This window comes from Taurulus bubalis (assembly GCF_910589615.1).
Source record: "Taurulus bubalis genome assembly, chromosome: 14".
Lineage (NCBI taxonomy): Eukaryota > Metazoa > Chordata > Actinopteri > Perciformes > Cottidae > Taurulus > Taurulus bubalis.
In genome coordinates, this window is record NC_136602.1 from 15,987,133 (window position 1) to 16,009,752 (window position 22,620).

The 22,620-nt window shown below is 41.4% G+C and overlaps 1 protein-coding gene across 10 annotated transcripts in view; it reads left to right on the forward strand.

The window, feature by feature from the left end:
- Positions 1-22,620, forward strand: part of LOC306746766 (neurexin-1a-like) — a gene marked incomplete at both ends in the record, with an annotated part of 231,168 nt that overhangs the window by 151,527 nt on the left and 57,021 nt on the right. For all 10 annotated transcript variants that reach the window (XM_079229727.1, XM_079229729.1, XM_079229730.1 and 7 more), the window contains one exon: positions 303-484. In XM_079229727.1, the coding sequence (XP_079085853.1) occupies positions 303-484 (182 nt within the window). The remainder of the gene's footprint in view (positions 1-302; positions 485-22,620) is intronic.

A 22,620-nucleotide genomic window follows, 5' to 3' on the forward strand; every position in this document is an offset into this window, starting at 1 on the left:
TCTCTCATTTCTGCTGAATTTTCCTGTTCTCATGAATTGACATGAGTGTACTTAAACCCTCAGATGGGGCTGAGTGCTGTTCAAGAGTGATGTGTTGCTCAGTGCTTTGCAAAGTCATTACTCAGCACAATGAAACACTTCAGACTGACGGTGCTCTGTACACATGGCATTGATGGCGGCTTTGTTGTGTTCATAATCTTGTTGTGTTGACAGTCAGTGGTTCATGCCTGGTACATGATTGTAAGGGTAAAAACGCTCTCAACGTCTTATATATGTTATCTCTGCTTTTTCTCTCTCTCTAGCGGGAACAACGTACATATTTGGGCGAGATGGTGGACTGATCACATACACATGGCCGCCAAATGACCGTCCCAGCACAAGGGCAGACCGGCTAGCCATTGGCTTCAGCACGCACCTGAAGGATGCTGTCCTGGTGAGGGTGGACAGCTCCTCTGGTCTCGGAGACTTCCTGAAGCTGCACATCGTAAGTCCAAAACTGTTTCGTAGAATTCTTTTAATTTTTTTAATTTTTCATTTAATTTATTTATTTGTACACATCAATCAACCCAGGGGTAAATGTGTCAGTCTTAGCTAAGACTAAATGTCAACCGTAGTCCATGTGGCCAGATATAACAAGCCATCACTAAAGGAAAGAAATGGTTATAACAAAAACATCATAAAAAGCAATAAACATACAGGTTACGATCAAATATATAAATAGGCCTCATCATAAAAACATCATAAAGATCAATAAACATACACACATTTTGTACACACAATCATTGAGGAGGGAGTCACGATTCATGCTCACACACCTGATTGCTAATAAGCCAGTTCTTCGGGCCGTGTTTAAAAGAGGGATATGTTCTGCTAGTGCGGATATGCAGGGGCAGGGCATTCCAGAGGTGTCCTGCTTTTACTGAGGATGCAGACTGGCTAAAGGAACTTTTCCTAAAGGGGATGATACAGTCACCGCTCTCCACAGATCTAGTTTGTCTACCACTCTGCGTGTTTTGTTTGATAAATTCACCAAGTGGGGGAGGAGCCATATCATGAAGAACTTTAAAAACAAGACACATATAGGAGAATTTAGTGATGTTATCCCAGCTCAGGAGACTGTGTTTACTTAGAATTGCACAGTGGTGATAACTCCTGGGCTTTTTATCAAGTATTTCAAGTCCAAGTGCAGTACACCCAATCAAGCACACGTCATTATAGATGTATCATGTTAGCATAAAGCCATAAACACATTTTCTCAGTCAGTTTTTTACCACAAATTTTGCTTTACTTCTACTGTATTTCTCACTTTTCCTACTTATTTGAAATGGAAGGGACCATTTCCATTCACCAATGAGAATTTGGCAGTCAAATTTGATCAACCCACACTGTCCTTTTTCTGAGTTTTTCAGTGGTACTCTCTTCACAAATAAAACCTAAAAACGTTGTTGTAACTTTGGTTGATTTCATGCCAATTTTACAGGGCTTTAATGCTAATGGTGGTGGCTATAGTGTTCAACTATATAACTACAAAAGAATGAGGAAGACATGATTTGATGGAGAGTACGACATGCATGCCATTAGTGTGTTTATGTTGTGTGTGTGTGTGTTAAGAAGGAGCTTGTTCACCTCATTTGGTCCCCGTGTTGTGGCCGCTGTGTGTGTGCAGCTGGAACTGAGGGAGAGGGTGCAGTAATAAGGGTCAGTCCCATACAGCGCATATCCAACCTGGATACAATTATTTTGTATACCACATGACCTTCCTCCCGCTAGCACCCTCTTACTGATAGCAACACTCATTAGCACAGGCATGTTGGTGCTTTAGGGAGTGCTGTCCCCCAAATATAAATATTTTCTTTTTTAGTAATCTGTGATTAACATTATTTATCTGACCCATTTTTAAGTGCTTGTGGATGATTTACTTTGTTTGAGCTCAAGAGGGAAAAATATTTTACATTGGAAGTATTTACACTGCCTGATGGCTTTTTGCCTGCATTGCTTTCTTATTCTGTTGACACGGAATACCCGTGTCCTCTCAGAGCTAACTAACCTCTATCGACTTGTGGAGGTAAGGTTAGATAAACAAATGCCCTGCGCAGAGAAAGTACTTATGGGTGCTCAACCTGAGCGTAGGCAGAAACATCTGAAACATGCCGCATCAAAGATAACATACTGAATGAAACACAAAAGTAAGTGGTTATCAGCCTCTCCTTTCGTGTTTTTATTTTGTTTTTTGTTTCATATTAATTTGGCAGGTTTGACCAATGTTTGCTGCATGTTTAAATAGCCTGGATCATATGGGTAATATTGTTTTCTGCTGTAATACACGTACGTTTCAGATTCAACTTTAGAAAACATAAAATGTACTACACCTGTCTATGCTTAACATAAATATGCACGTTGTAAGTGGTTGCACACATGCACATAATCCAGGGAAGGGACACTGACGTTGGCCAGGAACATACGTGGACATTGCACATACACATGCAGCAAAGTTACAGATCAGCACACGCTCACAAACATGAAATTCGTCTTGAAGTTTGCCTCAACCTCAGCTGCCCACACACTGATATTCACACATACAGTAAGCACACAGTGACATAAGAAAGCCTGTCCTGCGGACTCGGAGCTGCCGTGATGTTTGTCCTATGAGACAGCGCCGTACTTGCTCTGCGTGGATTTGCTTTTATTTCCAGGGCCAAGTGATTTTTAGCCCCTAGTTTTAATCCAGGAGTTACCGGACAATTTAAAAGGATTTCAACCCTTTTCACGCACATCATTCATCTCCAATTGCCACGCAGGGACACCAACAAGATGTTCAAAAGAACATAAATTGGAGCATGGGAGTAAAAGGACAGATGTGCTCTCTTAGATGTTCAAATGATCCACTAAGACCCTCATGTGTTCTGCAGCTTTCTGGGCTCCTGTCCACCTGCATGAAACACCTGAATAGGGATGAAACAGGCGAGATTTTCTTTATACACTATTTTCATGCAAGTGATGAAAAATGTCCTCTCCAACGATTTGCATAGACAGGGCACCTTTTTAAATTAAATGGCACAACGGGGCTTTGCTCAGTGGCTCATCCCAATGCGGCTCTGAATTAATATACATACAAATGTTCTTACTTGCTTGTACATTGCCAATTTATTGCTGAACAATTTCCACACTTTTGCATTTGAATGAAATATCATGTAGCAAGGTAAAGGTGAGTTCCTAGGAATACTCGCGTTTGCAGCTGGTGCCCTGCATACTTACTAGAACGCTGTAGCCTGTGAACATCTTGAAAGATGTTTACGTCATATATTACTGTATCTCTGTGTCTACACTAGAGGTAATACAGTTTACACAGGAAAGACACAGGGCACATCTTAGTTGAAACATCTTTTAAGAAGACATTATCAGGCTGGATGCCAGCTTTTCAGTTCACTGATGTGGACTAGTGAGGAATGTTAGAGGTTAAGAGACATGAGCTGCACCGACAGGAGAGGTGAGAGAGGGGAACTTGCATGGTGTAACAAGGCAGAGAGATCACGCAGCTTACAGCGGGTGCATGCACAGCCTTGTTGATGACATATGTAGCATTCTATTGACATTTTACAGGGAGGAAATGTTGATAAGGAATGTTCTTACAGCAGGGGCAATGTGTCTCCACTCACATCAGCAGTCACTCTGAATGCTTCATATTTATGTATTTCTGCACATTAATCTGGGGGCTTTGTGCAATGTTGCATTTCATTAGAAAATGAGAGAAGAGTGAGAGAAAACACAGAAGAGGTGCTTGAAGGTCATACAGATCATTACACACTTTTTTATTCTGTGCAACAGTGTTTTGCCAAATGTTATCAATGAAACACAAGATTAAAACATCTGACGAAATGCTGTCTGATTAAATGATTGTCATTATGTTTAAAGTGTGTTATAAAAGACTTGTACAGTATGCTAACAAAACATAATTGGTTGTGTTATTTAATTGTCATAAGGGATATTCTCTAAGCTTTGTGATGCAGCCAAATGGAAGAATAGCAGGACATTGAATCACAATAATATTATGAAATTGGAATACTTGATACAAACCCTCTAGATATGTTTCACGCTTCTGTCGTCTCCTCATTAATTACAATGGGAAGGACGTGTTTTACAGCACCTCATTAAACACAATGAGCTGTGTCAATTTGTGCCACGTTGATGCGATTCTTTTTGCAAGAATAGCAGCACTCTAGCAGAATAGCTAGCCACCTGCAGAACCATATCTGGTTGAATATTACCCTTTGTGGCTCACATTGTTGTGTGAAATACCATTACCGGTACATAACATGGCCCATTTTTCTCTAACATTGTATTGAGTGAGTTAGTTTCACTAACTTTGTGCACATTTTTATTTTATTTCCGAAAGTAAAACAAGCATAAACATTTGAGAAGTGTGATAGACTGTTGATTTCCATTATTAAATCTAAACAAAATATGGAGTTGTTAGTTTTTCAGAAAAGCACATTTTCCAAACAATACATTATGAGGTTGATTCCCAACGTTATTCCCCTCATTCCTTCCAGTTACCTCAGCTCTGAGCACAAATGTCTTAGGAGGAGTGTATCTTCAGCTGTATGAGATGGGATTAGACCAGATTTCAGTATTTAGCCCCCTCCTTCTCCATCCTCTACATCCCTCACCCCCCTAATCTCCTGCTCCCATTTCATGATGACAGGAAACCCAGCGGGGCTTGAAGGACGCCATCTCAGCTCACACGCTCAAGAGGGAATTTTCTGAGTAATATGTGGAAACTATGATTTAAATGCACCTCTAAGGAATTGCGATCCTTCCCCCGCCTCTCCTTTCTATCGCAGATAAAGACAATGACTGTGGAGTCGGTGAACCATCAAATGTACGACAATCACTTTCTTCTCAAGCTCATTACTGCAGCGCACATGGAAAGAGCACTAGATTCATAATAAGGCCTCTGCCATTTCTCCAATTATGATGCTTCTCCACAATCCTTACTACTTTTTCGCAGGTGCCGCATATTCATAAGGCTACTTTGACAAGTGCCCCATGTGGATTGAAGACTTGTCTATACATGATAGTATACTCTGGCAAAGTATCCAAGTAATATATAATTAATTAATTGCACTTGTAGCTGAAAGTCAAATCCAGGGAAATATTCACAATGACATTATGCAAAACAGGGAATTATGGATGTAATGATCCCGGGTGTTTGCACCCCCGTAATCCTTGCAGAAGAAGAATTGAAACAAAGTTTATTCAATGTGGGTGTGCAGTACTTTCTCTGTTCAACGTGCTAATACGTTTCACTGTGCGGTGTCTGTGTACATTAAGAATTTTAAAATAGAGGCGGATTCTACTTGTGTTATGTGTTATCACCCACAAAGGAAGTATCATTTATTTTTCCGCACAAACAAGGGTGGATGTCTGTTATCGTAGATCCATCTGTACATTTTCAGGAAGCCATTTAGTCAGTGAATTGGAGGCTTTGCAGTTGTTTTCTTTCTTTTTTGTTGTCAATGAGCAGCGGTGACGGCGACTATCGGAGGCTCTCCTCACTCTCAGGCAGGGCCCCGAGGGGCCCAGTGAGCTTGTTGTGTGCTGGTACTCAATCTCTGTGTGGGAGTTGGGGACTATTCCAAGCACTTTCTTCTTTCCCTTCTTCTAATTGCATGCATCCCTTTAAAAAAAAAAAAAAAATGCAATGAAGGCACTCTGGCTAAGACAGCAAAGTTAATGTATTCCATAGAGCGGAGGGGATGGTGGAGAAATAATGACTTCTCTGGTGGAGCATGGCTCCCCTCGGCCCTCCTTTAGCTGACTTCTAGGAAGGGGGTTTTCTTCTGATGGAAGACACCTTTAATTGCAGTTTCAGCTCTACTTTCTCCCCTATTAATCATGTAAAATGGCTTGAGAAAAGAGACTACCAGGCCAACCGTCTGAGTACCCAAAATTTCAAGTTAGAAAATGTAATCTTTTCTAAGCTTTTGCAGTTCACCTTACTCATGCACAATCGTGTGCATCATTAAGTGAATCCTGTACTGTATGGTTTGATGCTACAGGTGAGATTGTTACCTGGGAGAGAGGCTGCAGGTCTCAGGAGAGAACCAGAGTCACGCTATCCCCTGTACTCCCATTAAAACACCTGTCCAGGGAAGGGATCTTATTCTCAACTACTACTCCTGTTAGGTTTCAGACCTAGTAATTACCTCTCAGGTTTGCTCTGCACGCAGACACAGAACAGACCTGCATGCAATACCCCTAGGATTCACTGTTAGGCAGCTTTCCTGTGTTGCTTGCTCGGTCAAGGCTCATCAATGAGTTATTAGCACACATCTAGAGCAACGGACGCATACAATATTATTTTTGAAATACAGTTTGTTCATATCTTTGGAAATGGAAAATAAAAAAAAGCTGTTCCTCAGCCTGTTAGTCCGGGTTTTAATAGTCCCGGAGTGATTACGTGTTTGATTCCATCTTCAGCTGAACGGTTTTCAATATTTTCTATTTGTTGGGTATCATTGTGTTTGGACAGTTAGGAAACCCGCTTTTTTTTTTCCACTTTACTTCATCAGCTGTTGCTATTGTAACAATCTCAGTATAAGTGATATGCATTTTGAGCAAATTCTGTTTGCAAAACCTAATGGGGGGAAATAAAACCCAGACCAAGCCACGTTCCTGGTTGACACCTCAAGCACAATAATAAAAAAAGTTAATATTTTGAATGATGTGTATGTAATGATATGCAAGGCCTGATACAGAATCTGAGCTGAAGTGCTTTAGTATTAAAGAAACAGTGTCCAAACACAGATTTGTTCCCCATGACATTATTCATCATTGAACTGTCACGCTCCAATGAACAGAGGGTAGGAGTAAACACATCCATCTCACAAGTGATTGAACTTTCCACGCTTTGTGCTGACACAAGTCACTCTTACTTCTGGAGTTTCCCCGGCTCACTGGTACGATAACTTAAAGACAGCCGGGAGCTGCCAACCTTCCCCACTTTTGTCAAAAGGTATAAAAGCAACAGAGCATGTAATTTGAGAATCATCAGTTGAATACCATGCATGGTAAGTCTCTTAATTGTAATTTTTTATTCTTCTGTTTTTACTAGTTTTATTCAGTCTTTCAATTTTTTCCCACTTTTCTCTTAACTCCTTCTGTGGGTCCAATCAACAAAGATGGAATAGCACTACTCATAGAATCAGAATCAGCTTTATTGGCCATGTGTGTGTACACAAACATGGAATTTGACACCGGTTACACTTTGCTCTCGTCGTACATATATACATTATTATATACAATAAACAAGGAAAATATTTAAAAAAGACATTAAAGACAACAGAGTAGTCAGAGTAGTGCATATGAACAAACTTCCCACCTCTAACTAACGCCGTCACACATAAATTCACAACCAGATGCCATTTACCTTATTCCCCGCTTACACCTCGTTTCACTGAGTGTCAGTGAAACCAGAAGTGCCATTTGCTTGTCAGTTTGTTTGGTAGTTTGCAGTGCAGTATGTGGCAAAGCTAGGCTAATGGCACTGTAATGCTGAGTTAATAGCTGACCATGATGAGGAGATAGCAGTGAAAAGCATGGATGGCGGAGCTTCATTGACCTCATTTAGTCCCTCCAGTGTTGATTTAGTCCCACAAACGTGAACCGGGAGGAGACGGCAACGATGAAGGATAATAGTCCGTAACTCTTAACGTATTCCTTTGCTCCTAATATGGTTAACGTACAGATTTGTGTGATGGCGATGAATAGTAGTAATATGGCACTGGTAAATATAGCATTGATTTTATGTCAGCCGCGACTGATTGTGGCAAAAAGCTTGTATGTGAGAGCGAATAGCCTCCTATCTCTTTTAGTCATAGACGGGGCAGCCACTCAGCTCGGATGATGCACCTGACCTCAAAGAATCAAATCTCATCATCTCCATATTGAGAAGGGACAGCGCTAGAATCACCATTACTCATCTTTCAATTCCAATCATTTCTCAATTTGTTCAAGCTCTTTGCCACTACAAAGCCAAGTGGTCCATGAAGAGGAATGAGTGTGTATGTGTGTGTGAGATGGGAAACAAGAGATAGGAGGATGTGTGTGTGCATTTGAGCTGGCAGGACAATAATGTGTCTTCGCCTTTATTAGTGTAACAAATCACAGTGAGTACAGCTTGTCATTCTCAAAGCTGTACATCAATACATTATGGGCTTGCCTCATACAGAGCAATATTGCCATGGCTAACATGGGGTAAATTTGATTTCACTGTTAATGTTACACTGTCGGGCGTGTTCGCTTTTCTTCAGGGTTACAAGGTTAAAAGCATTGACTTTCTATTTGTTATGAGGGTTCAAAGGAAGGATTCAGTCTGTATTTGCTCAGCCTTTCCCCTCGATTCTAGTTGGACATGTTCCTGTAAATACATTATTTTTTATTTTACTTTTTCCATCATTTCACATTTTAGGCATTCTTTAATTGGATGTGATTTTAGTTCAATTTGAGAGATAATGTGAATGGGAGAAAGCGTTTGTGTGCTTTTGGGACTGAATGTCGCAGCATGGAGTCACTATAGTTGTTGACTTTTGACACAGCTGCCCCAGCCCTCAGGGTGGGATAAAAATAGTCTCACTCTGTCTCGCTCCATTGCAGTGAGCTGAAGTACATCATCTCCCAGCTAACGCATATGGAGCACATTTTCTCTCTAAATTGTTCTGTACAAATATTCTTCAATGTTTCTCAATTTTAAATATTTTTTCAACAAACACTTGTAATATTAGGGATAACGTGTTAATGTAATTATATTGGAATGGAAATTCAAAATACACTTTCTTTTTACCTTTGCGAAATGGAAATTGTATATATATATATATATATATATATATATATATATATATATATATATATATATATATATATATATATATATATTTATTTATTTATTTATTTTTTTACTGATATCACATTACTGTTCTTCATGGGACGTACTTTTTCGGGTTTTGACAGAAAAACTGTTGATACAAATAATTGGATTGGTTACTGAGATTATTTGCCATCAAATAACTAAATAGATTCACAGTCTATAAAATTCCCCAATATGGACCCATAAAAGAATGACTCGTGTTAGCTTAATCTCAATGCATATTGTGTGCAGATGCTGCATTCATATGCATTCTGTTGTCTACAGGAAAAGATTTTGGTTTCAGAAGCTCTCAGTTTACCGTTTATATATATTACCCCATGCCCCCAGAGGCTTATCTGTCATCTGATTAATAGCCAATGGATTCAGAGATGGATCATCGTTGAATGAAATGCAAAGTCCAGTAGTGGGTATCACTGCCTCCATGAGGGAACTAAACTAACTAGCTTCTACATTCTGAGTGGAGGCTAATTAGCGTAACTTCCACTTTCTGACTTTTCATTTTTATTCCAGCTTGCCAGATTCCATTTAAGATACAAATTCAAAATGGACTAGAAAGCATGTCAGTTAACAGCTGCCATGAAACGAACCCAGAGGCTCGAAGCTTAGAAGCTGTTTTTAAAGAAAGTTCTGAAAAATGATTTTATCTTCTCATGAAAAATAGAGAAATATGCACAATAGCTGCAGTATCATTTCCTCACACAAGAAGTGAGAATTCAAATTTCAGTTTGACTTTTACACTGAAAGGACCAGTATTTCCTGCAAATCCCAACATAAAGACTTTGAACAAGAGTAAACGTACATGTTTGTGTGTACTTTCACATGTACTACCACACATACATTATATGCCAAGTGGTGCCTGCTGGTGTTTACCAGGGTCAAGCAAAGTCAACTTGGAACAGGCCAAGTCTGAAATTACTTATACAATTACTTACACATATCCCCGGCAAAGAAAAATCTTCCAGGGTGTTTCTCAGCTAATTATTTCCTAATTGTTTTCGGTGCCCTGTTGTTGATAGCTTCCACAGTGCTTTGTGTGGGGCTGCATGAAATATTAAACAGACAGGCTTGCCTTGTTCTGGTCAACTTAATTACCTTTTTCACTGCTGCACAGCTCTCATCTCCAGCCCCTTGTGCTTTCCTTCGAAAGCCTGTTTAAAATATAATACACATACACGCACGCTGTTTTTAATTATGTGCTGCTGTGGAAACATTGTCTTGCGTGCCGCAGTGAATGAATTGGTGTACTCCGTTTGTGGCCTAGCTCAGTTAACTTTATTCCCCGATTTTTTTTCCTTCTTTTTTTCCTTTTCTTTTGTTTCTTTCATAGAAGACAGTGTCGTGCTCTTTGTGTCTTCCAGGAACAAGAGAATGACTGCTCTATTTGTACGATTTGCTTTCACCCCAAAACCACACGGACTCATAAAACATTAAGAGTAAATGAGCAGCAGGAAGCTGCAGATTGAGAGGCAAGACATATCATGTGGATGCACGGAAGTCAGCACAACTGAAACCAATCGTGATTGGGGTTTGGAGAGATGGGGAACTATATCCGCCTTTAAAATGTCTCTTGGCTTCTGGGAGAGCAACCACATTGTCAGCAGAAACACTCACACCCCCTCTTGTCCCTTGTTTATGAATAATGGATACAGTGACCCTCCCTATATCCTCCATAGCTACCAGTCAATATTACTCGGGTCCAACTGAGAAACACAGATTTTAACTCCAAGTTTACTTCTGAGCAGCGCTTGACATTCAAGTTAAATATCGCAAGACCCATATTTGTATTTTCTTCAACGTTTTTGCTCTTAGGGGAGACTGTCTGGACGGAGTCTTTCAGCTACAAGAGACTAACATTGCAGCCAAGCACTCTTCCAGAGACCCTGGTCTCAGATAGTTTATTCCACAGCATCATCAAAGGAATAGGTTGTGCGTGTGTGTGCACATGTGCATGAACATATTCCTTTGCCTCTCTGCTATAATAAGAGCAGCGCTCCGAAGGCCGGCAGTGCTGTCTGTGCAAGAGCAAACAGCCCATGACGTGTCAGCAGCCTACATGTGCAGCGCACCTCTTACTGCGAGATCAAACGGACAGGCGCATGTTGTTCCTTTGTCCTCTTCTATCCCTCAGGTAAGCACATGAGGTGAGAAGAGCACCCCTGGATCAGTGGCCTCATTCTGCTCAGTTTATCAACCATGCAGCGCACCTTTCCTCAAAGAGACATTGCAGGGAGAAGGTTTTGTTGATGTTGCGGTAAATGTTGCACCATAGAAGAGGTGTTAAACTTTATGGCTTATTCTGCGGGTCTTGTAAGTTGTTGGTATGAGTGATAGTTTGGTGTGCTTTTCCCAGAAGGGTGAAGCAAACACCTTGACAAGAGTAATTAAAAGTGCATGTGAGGCCTAATTCATTTTCTCCTCTTCGTCTCCTCCCTTTACTTGGCCTAATACATCAGTCATGCTTGAAGTATCTGCCTCTCCTTAACTCTTTAATTCACCAGTGCACTTTGTGAAATAGCCTCGTGTCTGACAAGGAGCTGCTATAAAAGACTTTGAAAATTGTTGTGGGAATTCTATGTCTCTGCTGGATCCAGACTGAGCTTAACACTCAAGTCAAAGTTGTAATCTTCCTTCACCACTGAAGCATTATAATGTCTGATCAGGTATGAAGCCCAAACATCTACAGTGTATACCGTACAGCTGAGGGCTGCTATGGGTTATGCGGGCATTTTGCATCCGTCAGCTCCGTATTGGCTTCAACTCTGGGGGAAATTAAGAGACATGCAATGAAGCAGTCAAGGACAGTCAACCGTGATGAAATTAAAATATGTTATTTGAGGTTAGTTTAAGATAAGGACATGTCATCAAACAAAGGTCATAGATACTCTATCCACTTTTCATCCATGTCGTAAATTGCGAGGCAATTAAGGGACAGATAGACGCGGTTATTTATATGAAAATGTAACTGCTGTTGAGCGCCAGTGTTGCCGACCACCCTTTAGTCAATAGCAACACAAATCGATGTCCGGCCAGCCAGTCAGACAGTCTGTGTGTGTTTTGCTTTTTAATCCATGAACATCCAATCCGTAAAGTCACAAACCTGGGTTGCCGTGGCCATTATTATGGTATTTGCGAGCTGGAAGTAATTGTATAATCATTACCACTTCATGAAATCTTAATAGGAGCTGAAGATTAGAGACAACGTAATGACATGAGCCGGGGACTTGTGACTCCATCAGTAGTGAAACAGATGGCGGAGAAAAGCTTTTGTGTCTGTCCAGAACTAACTCGTTGTGCTCCATTAATGCCGATGAATGCTTTAGTTTTACGATTTGTTCACAAAAGTCTTCACTAGAAGTAACTTTTTGCATGTCAATAAGGCCGATTACAAATTATTTGATCAAAAATGTAAGGTTAAAAAAAAAACATACATGTTGTAATTTACAGTTGTACATCTGGTCGTGTGTAAACACTTCATCTCGTCAGACATTTAAGTCAATTATTGAACGATTTAAAGCAACGTTACTCTGGAAATGAACATTTACATGTAATTGCATGTGTCAAGGAGGGTGGGTTGACATTTTTTCAAAGGTGGAACCTGACAGGTTTGATAACTCTTGGGCCCTCTGGGAACTTCCTAACACACCGTGGAAAGAGGAAAACGCAGTGGGGGAGGAGAGAAGCAGCAGTGAACTACTCACCCACAAGGCCTTATCAGCCTGTCGTATTATTTCAACACAAAGAACCACAGAGGGCTTATCTCACGGCCATCTCAGTGATAAGGTCTGCTGCCACAAACAAAAATAAAAGACAAAAAGGAGTGTGCGAGACGGCAAAATGACAAAGCGGAGCAAGGCTCCCTCAGTATGTTGGCCTTTTATTACCTTTCCCTGCAAGATGACTGATAAAAACCCAAAGACAATGGAGGAGGGAAAGAGAAAGGATGAAGCTGAAAAGATAAAGAGTAAGGACTCAAGCATTTCATTAAAGGAAAAGCCTGATGTTGGCACAGAGGGATGAGGAGGATAAGATTAAATGAGGGCCGTAGTTGGATTAAGTCTGTAAAAGGACACGAGCATAAATGTGCACGTGATTTCCTATCCATCCCACTCTTATATACGGCCTCTGTGTTGTCTGTGTTTTGGGAAAACTACTGACAGCCTGTCAGGTACCGCCTGGTCCTCACAACCTCTGTGACCATTTGTTGCAGGCCGTCAGACTCTTGTATAAACACCATTATGCATGTATGAGTTTGTGCGTGCGCCTCTGTGCGTGCACGCTCCTCACAGTTGGACGTTGTTCAGCATGTGTGACTTGTATTTTTCCTTTTCATCTCTTTATTTTTTTTATTTTTTTGAGATAACATGGCATGCATGAAAGATCTAAGTATGCGTAGACGTCCGCCGCGGGGTGGAAGAGCCCTATATGCTACTGGTCCAGGGACAGCACTTCTTCCTTGCTCTTTATTCCAAAAGACTCTGTTACAGTCAACAGCAAGAGTGACAATAAGATTAAAAAAAGAAGTGTTCAGGAACAGCATGTCAAACCTGCTTCCTCTTCCCTCCCTCAGCTCTGTGCTCCACTAGGCGGAGTAGCAGTCCAGCATGGACACAGAGGTCCAGACTGTTCTAATGCGCAACATTTATCATCATGGCAGTACTGCTTGCCACCCTGGCCCGATCACTTCCCCGTTATAAACCACAACTCCGGAAGAATGCTGAGTCAGGACTGAGATCGTATCGGTACACTAGCATATGGCAAGAGATGCGTTGGCTGAATTTCTATTTCACATTGTTGGCCCATTTTGAGTCACAAGGGTACAGTAGAAGGCAAAAACAATATGGAAGGACTTTACTTACTTTACTATTCCGGTAATTGATATTTGTTTTAATTTGATCTAGACAATGATTACAATTACAGGACACATCTTCAGAAAAGCCTGGCAGTTTTGTAAGGTTTTGCAGGGAGCCATTTCAGTCCCCATTAAATCTTGATTTATCTGTGGTGGTTCTGTGGGCAGCTACTCTTCTGCTGCCCGCCAGCGATGAGCACCATGAATTTTCAGCAGACTCCTAGAAATCAGAGTTATAGTTGGCCGTGAAGCACTGATCACATGGCAGGGTGTGCATGCATGTGTGGTGTGAACACACTTGTGTGCGTCAGTGAGTGTGAACTGTTCAATAAACTCATCACTGGCCTCATAAAGAAAGCTGACATTTACAGCAAAGTGCAAACGTCAAGGAGTTGAGTCTGATAAGATCACGATGGAGGAAATGCTGTTTTAGCCCAGCCACCTCAATAAATGAATAAAAGAGCGCCAAAGAAAGAAAAAGGGCAAGGGAGAACTGCAAACAACATAAAATAAGCAGCCGGGTAAGATTAGTATTAGCCTTGTATGGATGAAATGCTTCACAAAGTGCAGATCTTTAGTGCTCACTTAGACTGATGATTTATAATGCATCCAAACAGTAACTGATTGGGCCAATGTGGACAGACAGTCGGATAATGTAGATCTAATTAAAACTCCCAGAGTGGGACCAGAGCGTATGTCTTTGCCGACCCACACACACATACACACACACCGGGCACAGCCATGTCCTCATTAGCACCAACAATGTCACCGGGCCTGGCCGACACGCTGCCTTAATATGTGGTAGAGAACAGAACGTGCCCTCGCTCTGTGTGCTATCCCGGTGCTTTGAAGCCGCCCTGCTTTCTAAAATCCGAGCCCCGATTGCTTACGTGAGCTGCATCGAGAGACAAAGTTAATGAAGACAGTAACGTGCAGGGGAGGGAGTTATAGGGCTTCAGTCTTTTGAAAGATTCTCCATTCTGTGTTTTGGGGACTGAACACGTTGCCAGATTGGCAGCTGAACCTCATGGGCCTCTCGTACCTTTGATGAAACACTGAAACTGGTGAGGAGGAGGAGCTGTCAGGCACACTCCCTTTGGCCAAGTCCTGTCTTCTTTTTTCTGTATCTCTGTTGTCAGACTTTGTCAGATCTGAATTTTTGTATTTGTGTGTCAGAAAGCGAGTAAAAGAGGGCGAGAGAGATGAAGAGACACCGTGTGTGTATCTATGCTCCTGCGTGTGTTTCTGGTTGAGCAGTCATCTGATGAACTACCTTGCTACGACCTGGGCTTGTGTACGCCCAAGCTAGTGAGATCCTGCTGTTGTTGTTGTTGTTGTGTTGGTTAACAATGCTCTCCTCCAGCACCACAACTCACAGAGCCGCAGTAAGAAGTTGGCAGACCCTAATGGAAACGTCATCTTCCAGATGAAAGATGGCCCTGCTTTGATGAGAGGGGAAGTTATGGGAACTGTATAATAAAAGAACCATTTCCAATCGGTTCCGAAGCCAATTTAAGAGCGCTGAATGAAGACAGACGCTGTCATAGACAAACTGAAAAGCCGACAGTCACTCACAGCACTTCCCCTGTTTGTCAGGTAGAGGGACCTTTCAATGCAGTGCTCCATACTCCTGCCTTGGATGGGACAGGCAATAACTCAACCCCCAAAGCTTGATTTGGGAATCAAAAGCTGCACTTTCATCAATGTTCCTCCTAAGTTTTCAGTCAAACTCGGCTGTGATGCTGCACTCACGCTGTGAATGTTTTCAGACTGATTTTGTGCTCGTAGAAAATAATGCAATCTATTCATGATGTTTTTCTAACCCAGGTGGTACCACTTACTGTGAGAGTATAGCGATAATTGGTGGAAGAAGGGAGCAGTGCTCAGTATTATAACATTTGCTGTAAATGGAAAAATTATTTTACCGCATCAGCTGTATCAGGCCAGGTAAAAAAAAAAAAAAGCAATCCATTCAGGCCTTTTGATGGATCACTGCAACCTGATGTTTATCACAAAAAACGGACTCAATCTTGGCAATAAGCTGCTATACACTGGTCCCATAAATGCTGGCTTTAACCAAGGATGAGTACTAAGACAGGTGTTATCATGTGTTGTGTTTATTGCTCGGTAACTCCCACATCTGGTTATGTAATTGCTCAGCTCTCAAACTGTGGCTTTAAAAACATGGGTGGATTGTATAAAAAGTCTGCCTGGTATTTGATCCAAAGGCAACACCGACACAAAAAGGGCTACCTGGTAGATCCGCTCGCCTTTAATCTCAACATATCCCTCCTTTTGTCACTATCTCAGACCACCGGGAGCCAGCGGAGGAGCTGTGATAGCAAGTCAAAGTATTCTCTGTCGCATCCCCCCAGTAGTATACAATAAACATCCAACACAAGCCAGAGGAATGATTATGGTGATGCAGGCTGTACACTAGCATAATGCCTATTTTCCATGTGCCAAATATAATCGTGTTCATTAATATAAGCTCGACCAAAGAAGGAGTGATCAGTGTAATGTGCAAGCCTGTTCACAAAGCAGTTATTTTTCACATTCTGCTGTTCATATTGCTTGCCTTCACGCCATGATATTTTTGAAGGTACTTTTGTTGTCTATACATTTTCATTTTGATTGCCTTAGGCTCCTGCATAAGTGATATTCCCTTAAGTGTGCAAAGTAGACAGGAAGGGCTTGTCAACATCTCTTCTTTGAGGGTTGTGATTGAGGTTTTCAATAAAAAAGATTAATTGTACTGATCTGAAAGGATTAAAAACAGTTCACTAGGTGGCTTGTTGGCTCGTGTGGAAAAGTAAAACGCAAATTATGTTTTGCTTCTCTCAAGCAAAGAGTTTGACACTTATGCCCTTTGTGTTAGAACAAGCTCAGGTGGTGGCTCAATCTTCAATTGAATTGGGAAATTGTCTCATTATTTCTATTTGTCTGCCTTCTAAATTCCCCTCAACTTCTCAAAGATGACATTCTCCATGGCCTACGTGTCCACTTTCCAACCGAGTTGGCAGTAACTTCCCTTTTATCTTGTATTCTGATTTTTTATTTCACATATTTATGGAATCCGTGTGATAGTTATTATCATCCTGTCAATCAGACTGAGGAGTTTGTCAAAGAGAGACGAGCGAGGCGGGAGGGCAGGAGACGGTGCTGCAGTGAGCCGCCATCTTACAGAGGAGCCTTATCAGTTCAAATGCAAAAATGTGTACGAGTCACAACAAAGACAAAAAGTGGCCATTTTCATCAGCCTTCCCGTTGCTTGTCTTCTCCTCACTTTCTCCGGCCGGAACATGCAGTGTAATACGGTAACTGAGTTGCAACGTTCTCTGTCGCTTCCCTTCTCTGTTGCTGCGTCTCCAGTGTCTGTCTTTATCTCTCTCTGGAACTATTAGAAGATTAATCAGGCTGTCTTGGCTCTTCTTAGACACTCTCTGCTGATGGTGCTCTTCCACAGGAGAGGCTTGTGGGTGGGTGGCAGCCATTAGAACATGGTAGCACTTTGATCTGCTGGGCGGATTTACAAAATTGCACTTCTAGATCCTTGTTGAAGGGGGAAGGGGTAGAATGAGAGACCGAGAGAGAGTTGTCGGGTGATTTTTTTATTTATTTTTACAGCCAGTTTTAATGTTAAACGTGGCTGCAGAGCTTCTCGTGTTATGCTTTTTTTTTCATCTTTTCTTTCTGAACAAATTCTTTGGGGAACCACATAATTTTTAAGTCCCAAGTACCGAGCCAGGTTGCCTGTACTTTCCGACAGGTACGTCCTTCATCTCTTCATGAATCTTTAAGCTTCCTCGGTGAGACACAAATAAGAGAACTGACTCCTACATGCCCTCCACATCGTCAGGGTAATGACTACAACGCAATATATCTCCTGTAACTGCCACCTCACCACACACACCTTGCTCTGTCAACTCTGCTTAATTAGCAGCACATAACGACCTGTAGTGAATTATTGTTTTTAATTAAACAATTTTACCGCCTCTACAAATAAGATCTGTGTTTATGGCCTGGATGAGGAGCAGTCGACAAGGAATCAGTTACCGTCAATTTTCCCCTCCAAGCTGAAGTGAGGGTGAATCAACGTGCCGCCGCAAAAAAGAGAGAATTAAATCCAATTTCCAATACCGTGATAACGTGATTACATCACATCAGCGAGGGCCCCAGAGCTAAGTATGGAAATCTGAGCACATGCATGTGCAGACCTGCCTTCAGCACCCAGTGACAGCGACGTATGTCTCTGTGCAAATCAAGTGTGCCACACACACACAGACACACACACTTGCCCCTTTCTCGTGTGCACCCACTAACCGATACATGCCCACATACACACATGGCCATAAAGAGTCTATTGAACCATCACACAGATTAATGTCTGGTAGAGTGGGCTTGAATTAGCTCTCGCCATAACAAGGCTCCAGCACTCCCCATCTACTTGGGTATCCAGCCTTCATGGCCAAGTTACACCTGGGTGGCTCTGCTAATGAAAGCATTTTATTAGACATGCATACAGGAGGCCTGGCACAACCATCTTCTTTTTTTTGTATTCACACAGCCCTATTTCCAGATTCCATGCGCATCTTAACCCTGTAACCCCTCTATCAGGGAAGCGCACCAACTCCCCTGCACACACAACGATAGAAACTCTTCTGCATGCTTGAATATGTGCTCGGGAAGACATTTATATGTGCACACACTGGCACTGCAGATGCATTCGGTTGTGTTTGCTGCTGCTCATGCTTTGCTGTCATTTTCACAGAAAAGCAATATAACCCTATCAGTCTGTATTAGGTCTAAAGGGGATTGTTACAAGATGATGTCACATCTCCTCTATATGTTATATTATTTCAAATCATTTAATCACCATTCAGAAATACGGTTTGGTATACGGCCCTCATATATTTATATTTTTGCAATTGTTCAAATACAAATAGCATGCATGCGATGGGTGCCCTGTTCCAAACAGTGAAAGCACCTCAGCTGAAATGCTTCTAATTTGCTCGACAATTTCCAATGTGCGATAAGAATGAATTGTAATTGTGCCTCATCCTTGCTGAATAGACTTGCTGTTTTGTCAGTAAAATGCAGTGAATTGGAAATCTCGTCCATGTACTTCGTGATATGAATCGGCATCCTTGAAGCACATCTTTTCCCGGTCAAAGCAGATCACTCTCTAATAGCTTTTGGCAAACCAGCCCATTGCTTTGAGTAGCGTGGAGGAACAATTCCTGGGGTCCTCGGTAAACATTGTGGGGGCCATTCAACCAAATGCAATATGACACAGAAGGACATCAATGGAAGTATATATTTGAAGAATTGACACAATGGGATATTGGAACACAACCGTTTTGGCTGTATGTGTCTTCTCACGTGTGCATGTATGCTGGCACCACAGCATAGGAGTGGTTACATAAGGATCCCCACGGATCATTGCACATAAAAATGTAGCAATTATAAGTCAGCCCACTTAACTTGGCAAAGCTTCTGCTGCGACTAAGTCAACCCCTACCACCACCTCTGTGTGTGTGTTTTGTTTGTGTCTGTGTCTGTGTCTGGAACAGCTGGATGAAATGTCTGATGCGCCATCGCCAAATGTCACAAGTGGTCCATCCTTCTGGGGAAATAAATTGGCTCTCCCTTAAGCAGAAAGTATGTCGACAGGAGCTGCAGCATATGGTGGGAATCGGACAACTGAAGACGACAGTTTCTGCTCCGTTTTGGCTTTTCTCATTATGATCTAGACAGCATCTTGATGATGAATGTGTCTTTTTGTAGAATACTTTTTGGGGATAAGATGGCTGAGGGCAACTCATGAATCTTTAATGAGAAGCAAAGCATCATCCGTGGCATGTTTTGTTTCTCTTTTTTTCTGTCTTTAGGTGATGCTTAATGTTCATTTATCTGCGCTACGAATAACTGAGATATTTAATACTGTGTTATGGTCAATTCATGTTCGCCAGTATGCTAACATGCTACAGCTTAGCAGGTATAGTGTTAACCGCAATACACCTCATTTTAGCATGCTAACCTTTACGACTTTGCACTTCACACAAAGTGTAGCTGAGGCTGGTGGGAATGTCTTTCGTTTTGAAGAATTGGTGTGAACCAAAGTATTGGACACAATTAAATGTTGATGTGATCATGTCCCTCGATGATAAGATAATAAAGATAACCAAAGTTATTACAATTCATCCTGAGGCGGACATGAATGTCTTAACATATTTCATGGCAATCCTGGTCACAATGCAAGTTTCTACCAAATCGCATGGCAATCAATTTGATAGTTATTTAGATATTTCAGTGGTAGACTGACCAACTGGCATTGTCTTCTCTCTCGAGCTGTTCTGCTAAATATTCATAACACTCCATGTTCCCTCTTTCACTTAGTGAAATTTTCCGTTTCCACCGATTTGCGGAAAGTTTTTAAATGCAAAGATATAAGATCAGGGAAGACAAAAAAGAAGGTAGAGCTAATATCCCATTTTAGGGTTCAGTTTTTCTATGATGCTCAATATTTCATAAATCCAGATAACCCATGAGAGCTTTCTTCTTGTCTCATGTAGCACACATGACAGCCAGATTATATCTACACTAGCACTGAACCTTGTTTCTTTGAACACTGTTCATTTTATTCACTCTAAAAACTTCTGATTTCTTAATATAACATGGGTAACGCTCCTCCATCAAAGCTTTTCATACTGAGGTGGCCTCGTGCCATCACCTTCCTTGAGAGTACGTGGTTGGATCTGTTGCATCCATTTCTCATTTTTTGCTTTTTCTTAGCACACATGCAGCAGCGGTTAGTAAGCTCTGCTCAAGTCATCCCAGCAGTTTCAGTGGGCTTGCCACGCTACCTCCCTGTTGGGTTCAAAGACATATGCCTGTTTCTTATGGCGGAGAAGACTATGACCAGTGAAGTGTCCCTTTGTTGCAGTGTCTGGAATAGAGCTTACACATCCTAAGGAAAGGACAAATAAGTAAAATTGTATTCATTCATGTTTAGAATAAACCGTACATTAAATGAATGTTCACAGATAAGAACTTAACATTTAAAAAGTCAAGAAAAATGTCTTTGTCCATTAGTTGTTTATGGCTGGCATTTGTACTGTCAGACTGCAGTCTTCTTCCAAATTCAGTGTTTTATAATATAATATGCTTTGTTTCTTTCCATTTTCCATAAATATTTGTTCATGTTCAACATACTCTGTGAAGGAGGCCAGCTGGGCCTGAGACAGAGTTGAGGAAAGGCACAGCTGGGGAACAGCACTTACCAACAGAAAGACAAAGACAAGCCTAGATGGAAATAAAAAATGTGTCCATTTACCCAGCCTTCCCCTGTGTTAAATCTGTATACATGTGAGCGACTAACAGTGTGCGCTTGTGTGCGTAAGCTTATGAGCATCATGGGGAACTGGATGGAAAGGGGTGCTGTATGGATAGAAATAGAAAAGAAAAGACTGATGGCACAGGCAAAGATGTATGCTTGGCTGGAGAAGTTAATAAAATTGAAGCTGTGTTATGATGAATAAGGAAAGGACCATAAAAGAGAATGTATGTAGTGAATCTCCCTGGCGAGCAGCGCTGAACAGCCTGGTGAGCACACCCAGGGGAAAGCTTTTTAATCTGCAGCCCTCCCCAACATTTTGAGCTGCACGGGGAAATGGGCCCACATTCTGTTTGAGCTTCAATAAGACAGAGATATGGAAACCATGAGCTGGACAGCAACAGAAATAATAGTTGAAGCCATGGTAAAATAGCAGGCAATTGGAAAGGTGATGTAATAATATTGAAGTTGTTGAATGCACTGTTGCCACATGGCAAGACTAATTATTGTCTTACAAGGGAGTTTATTGGATGCACCAATGACACATACACGGCTCTCCTGCGGTAATAGAACAGGCATCTGGTTACCAACACCTGATTGATTCGAGAGACACATACATTGCTAACGTCTTTGTGACAAAAACTAAAAGCAGTCACGATATTACTACTTCTGCTATGCATAGTCACGATATTGCTAGTTCTGCTATACATAGTCACGATATTGCAGTCTCTGAATATCCACATCCACAGGATTATTAGCATTTCTTTTGCAATATGTCTTCACCAAACATGTGATTACTGCTACACCTGCATCTATTTTAAATACAAAGTATCTTTTTTTTTTCTTCATATCACTGATTTTCAAGTATAATGCACTTGCAATTTGAGTAAAAGGAGACCAGCTACCTAATTAATGGATGTGGTAGAAATTGGAGAGGTGAAAAGAACAGTGTGTCAATGGTTTTTGTGTTGAGAAGAGCTGGTAGCATTATTAATGTCATATCATGGCTTTTGCATATCTGGGTGATACAGTAGGCGGCAGATTATTCAAAAATAGATGAGGTTACTCCTCTTTTTTGGCAGCTTTTCTATTTTTTTCATTTCTTTATCTCTAAAGGTTGTTTTTTTTCAGGGATATGCTGTCAGAGAGACATATTTCCATGAAGCAGGAGATTGTGAATAGTCAAAGCACAGAAAATGTGCATCCCAGATGCTGTTTGAAATGTTTTTGTTTCCTTCCTGCATACCGTATGCAGTTTAGAAGCCCTCCATTTCAATATGCCATTTCCCGTCAGAGAAATATGTCTCTTAGTGAGTAGTTATGTATTTGAATGACAATATGTCTGACTTGTTTCCTGTTGCAGGGAACTTATGCTGGTGAAAGACAGGAAGAATGGTGGGGTCTTTGTGAGCGCAGCCATGGCAGCTGTTCATTTTTCGCCTGAACTGCTTTCAGAGAAGCCAGTTACCTTGCTGATGATAAATGCCTCTGTACGGTGAGCTGTCTCAG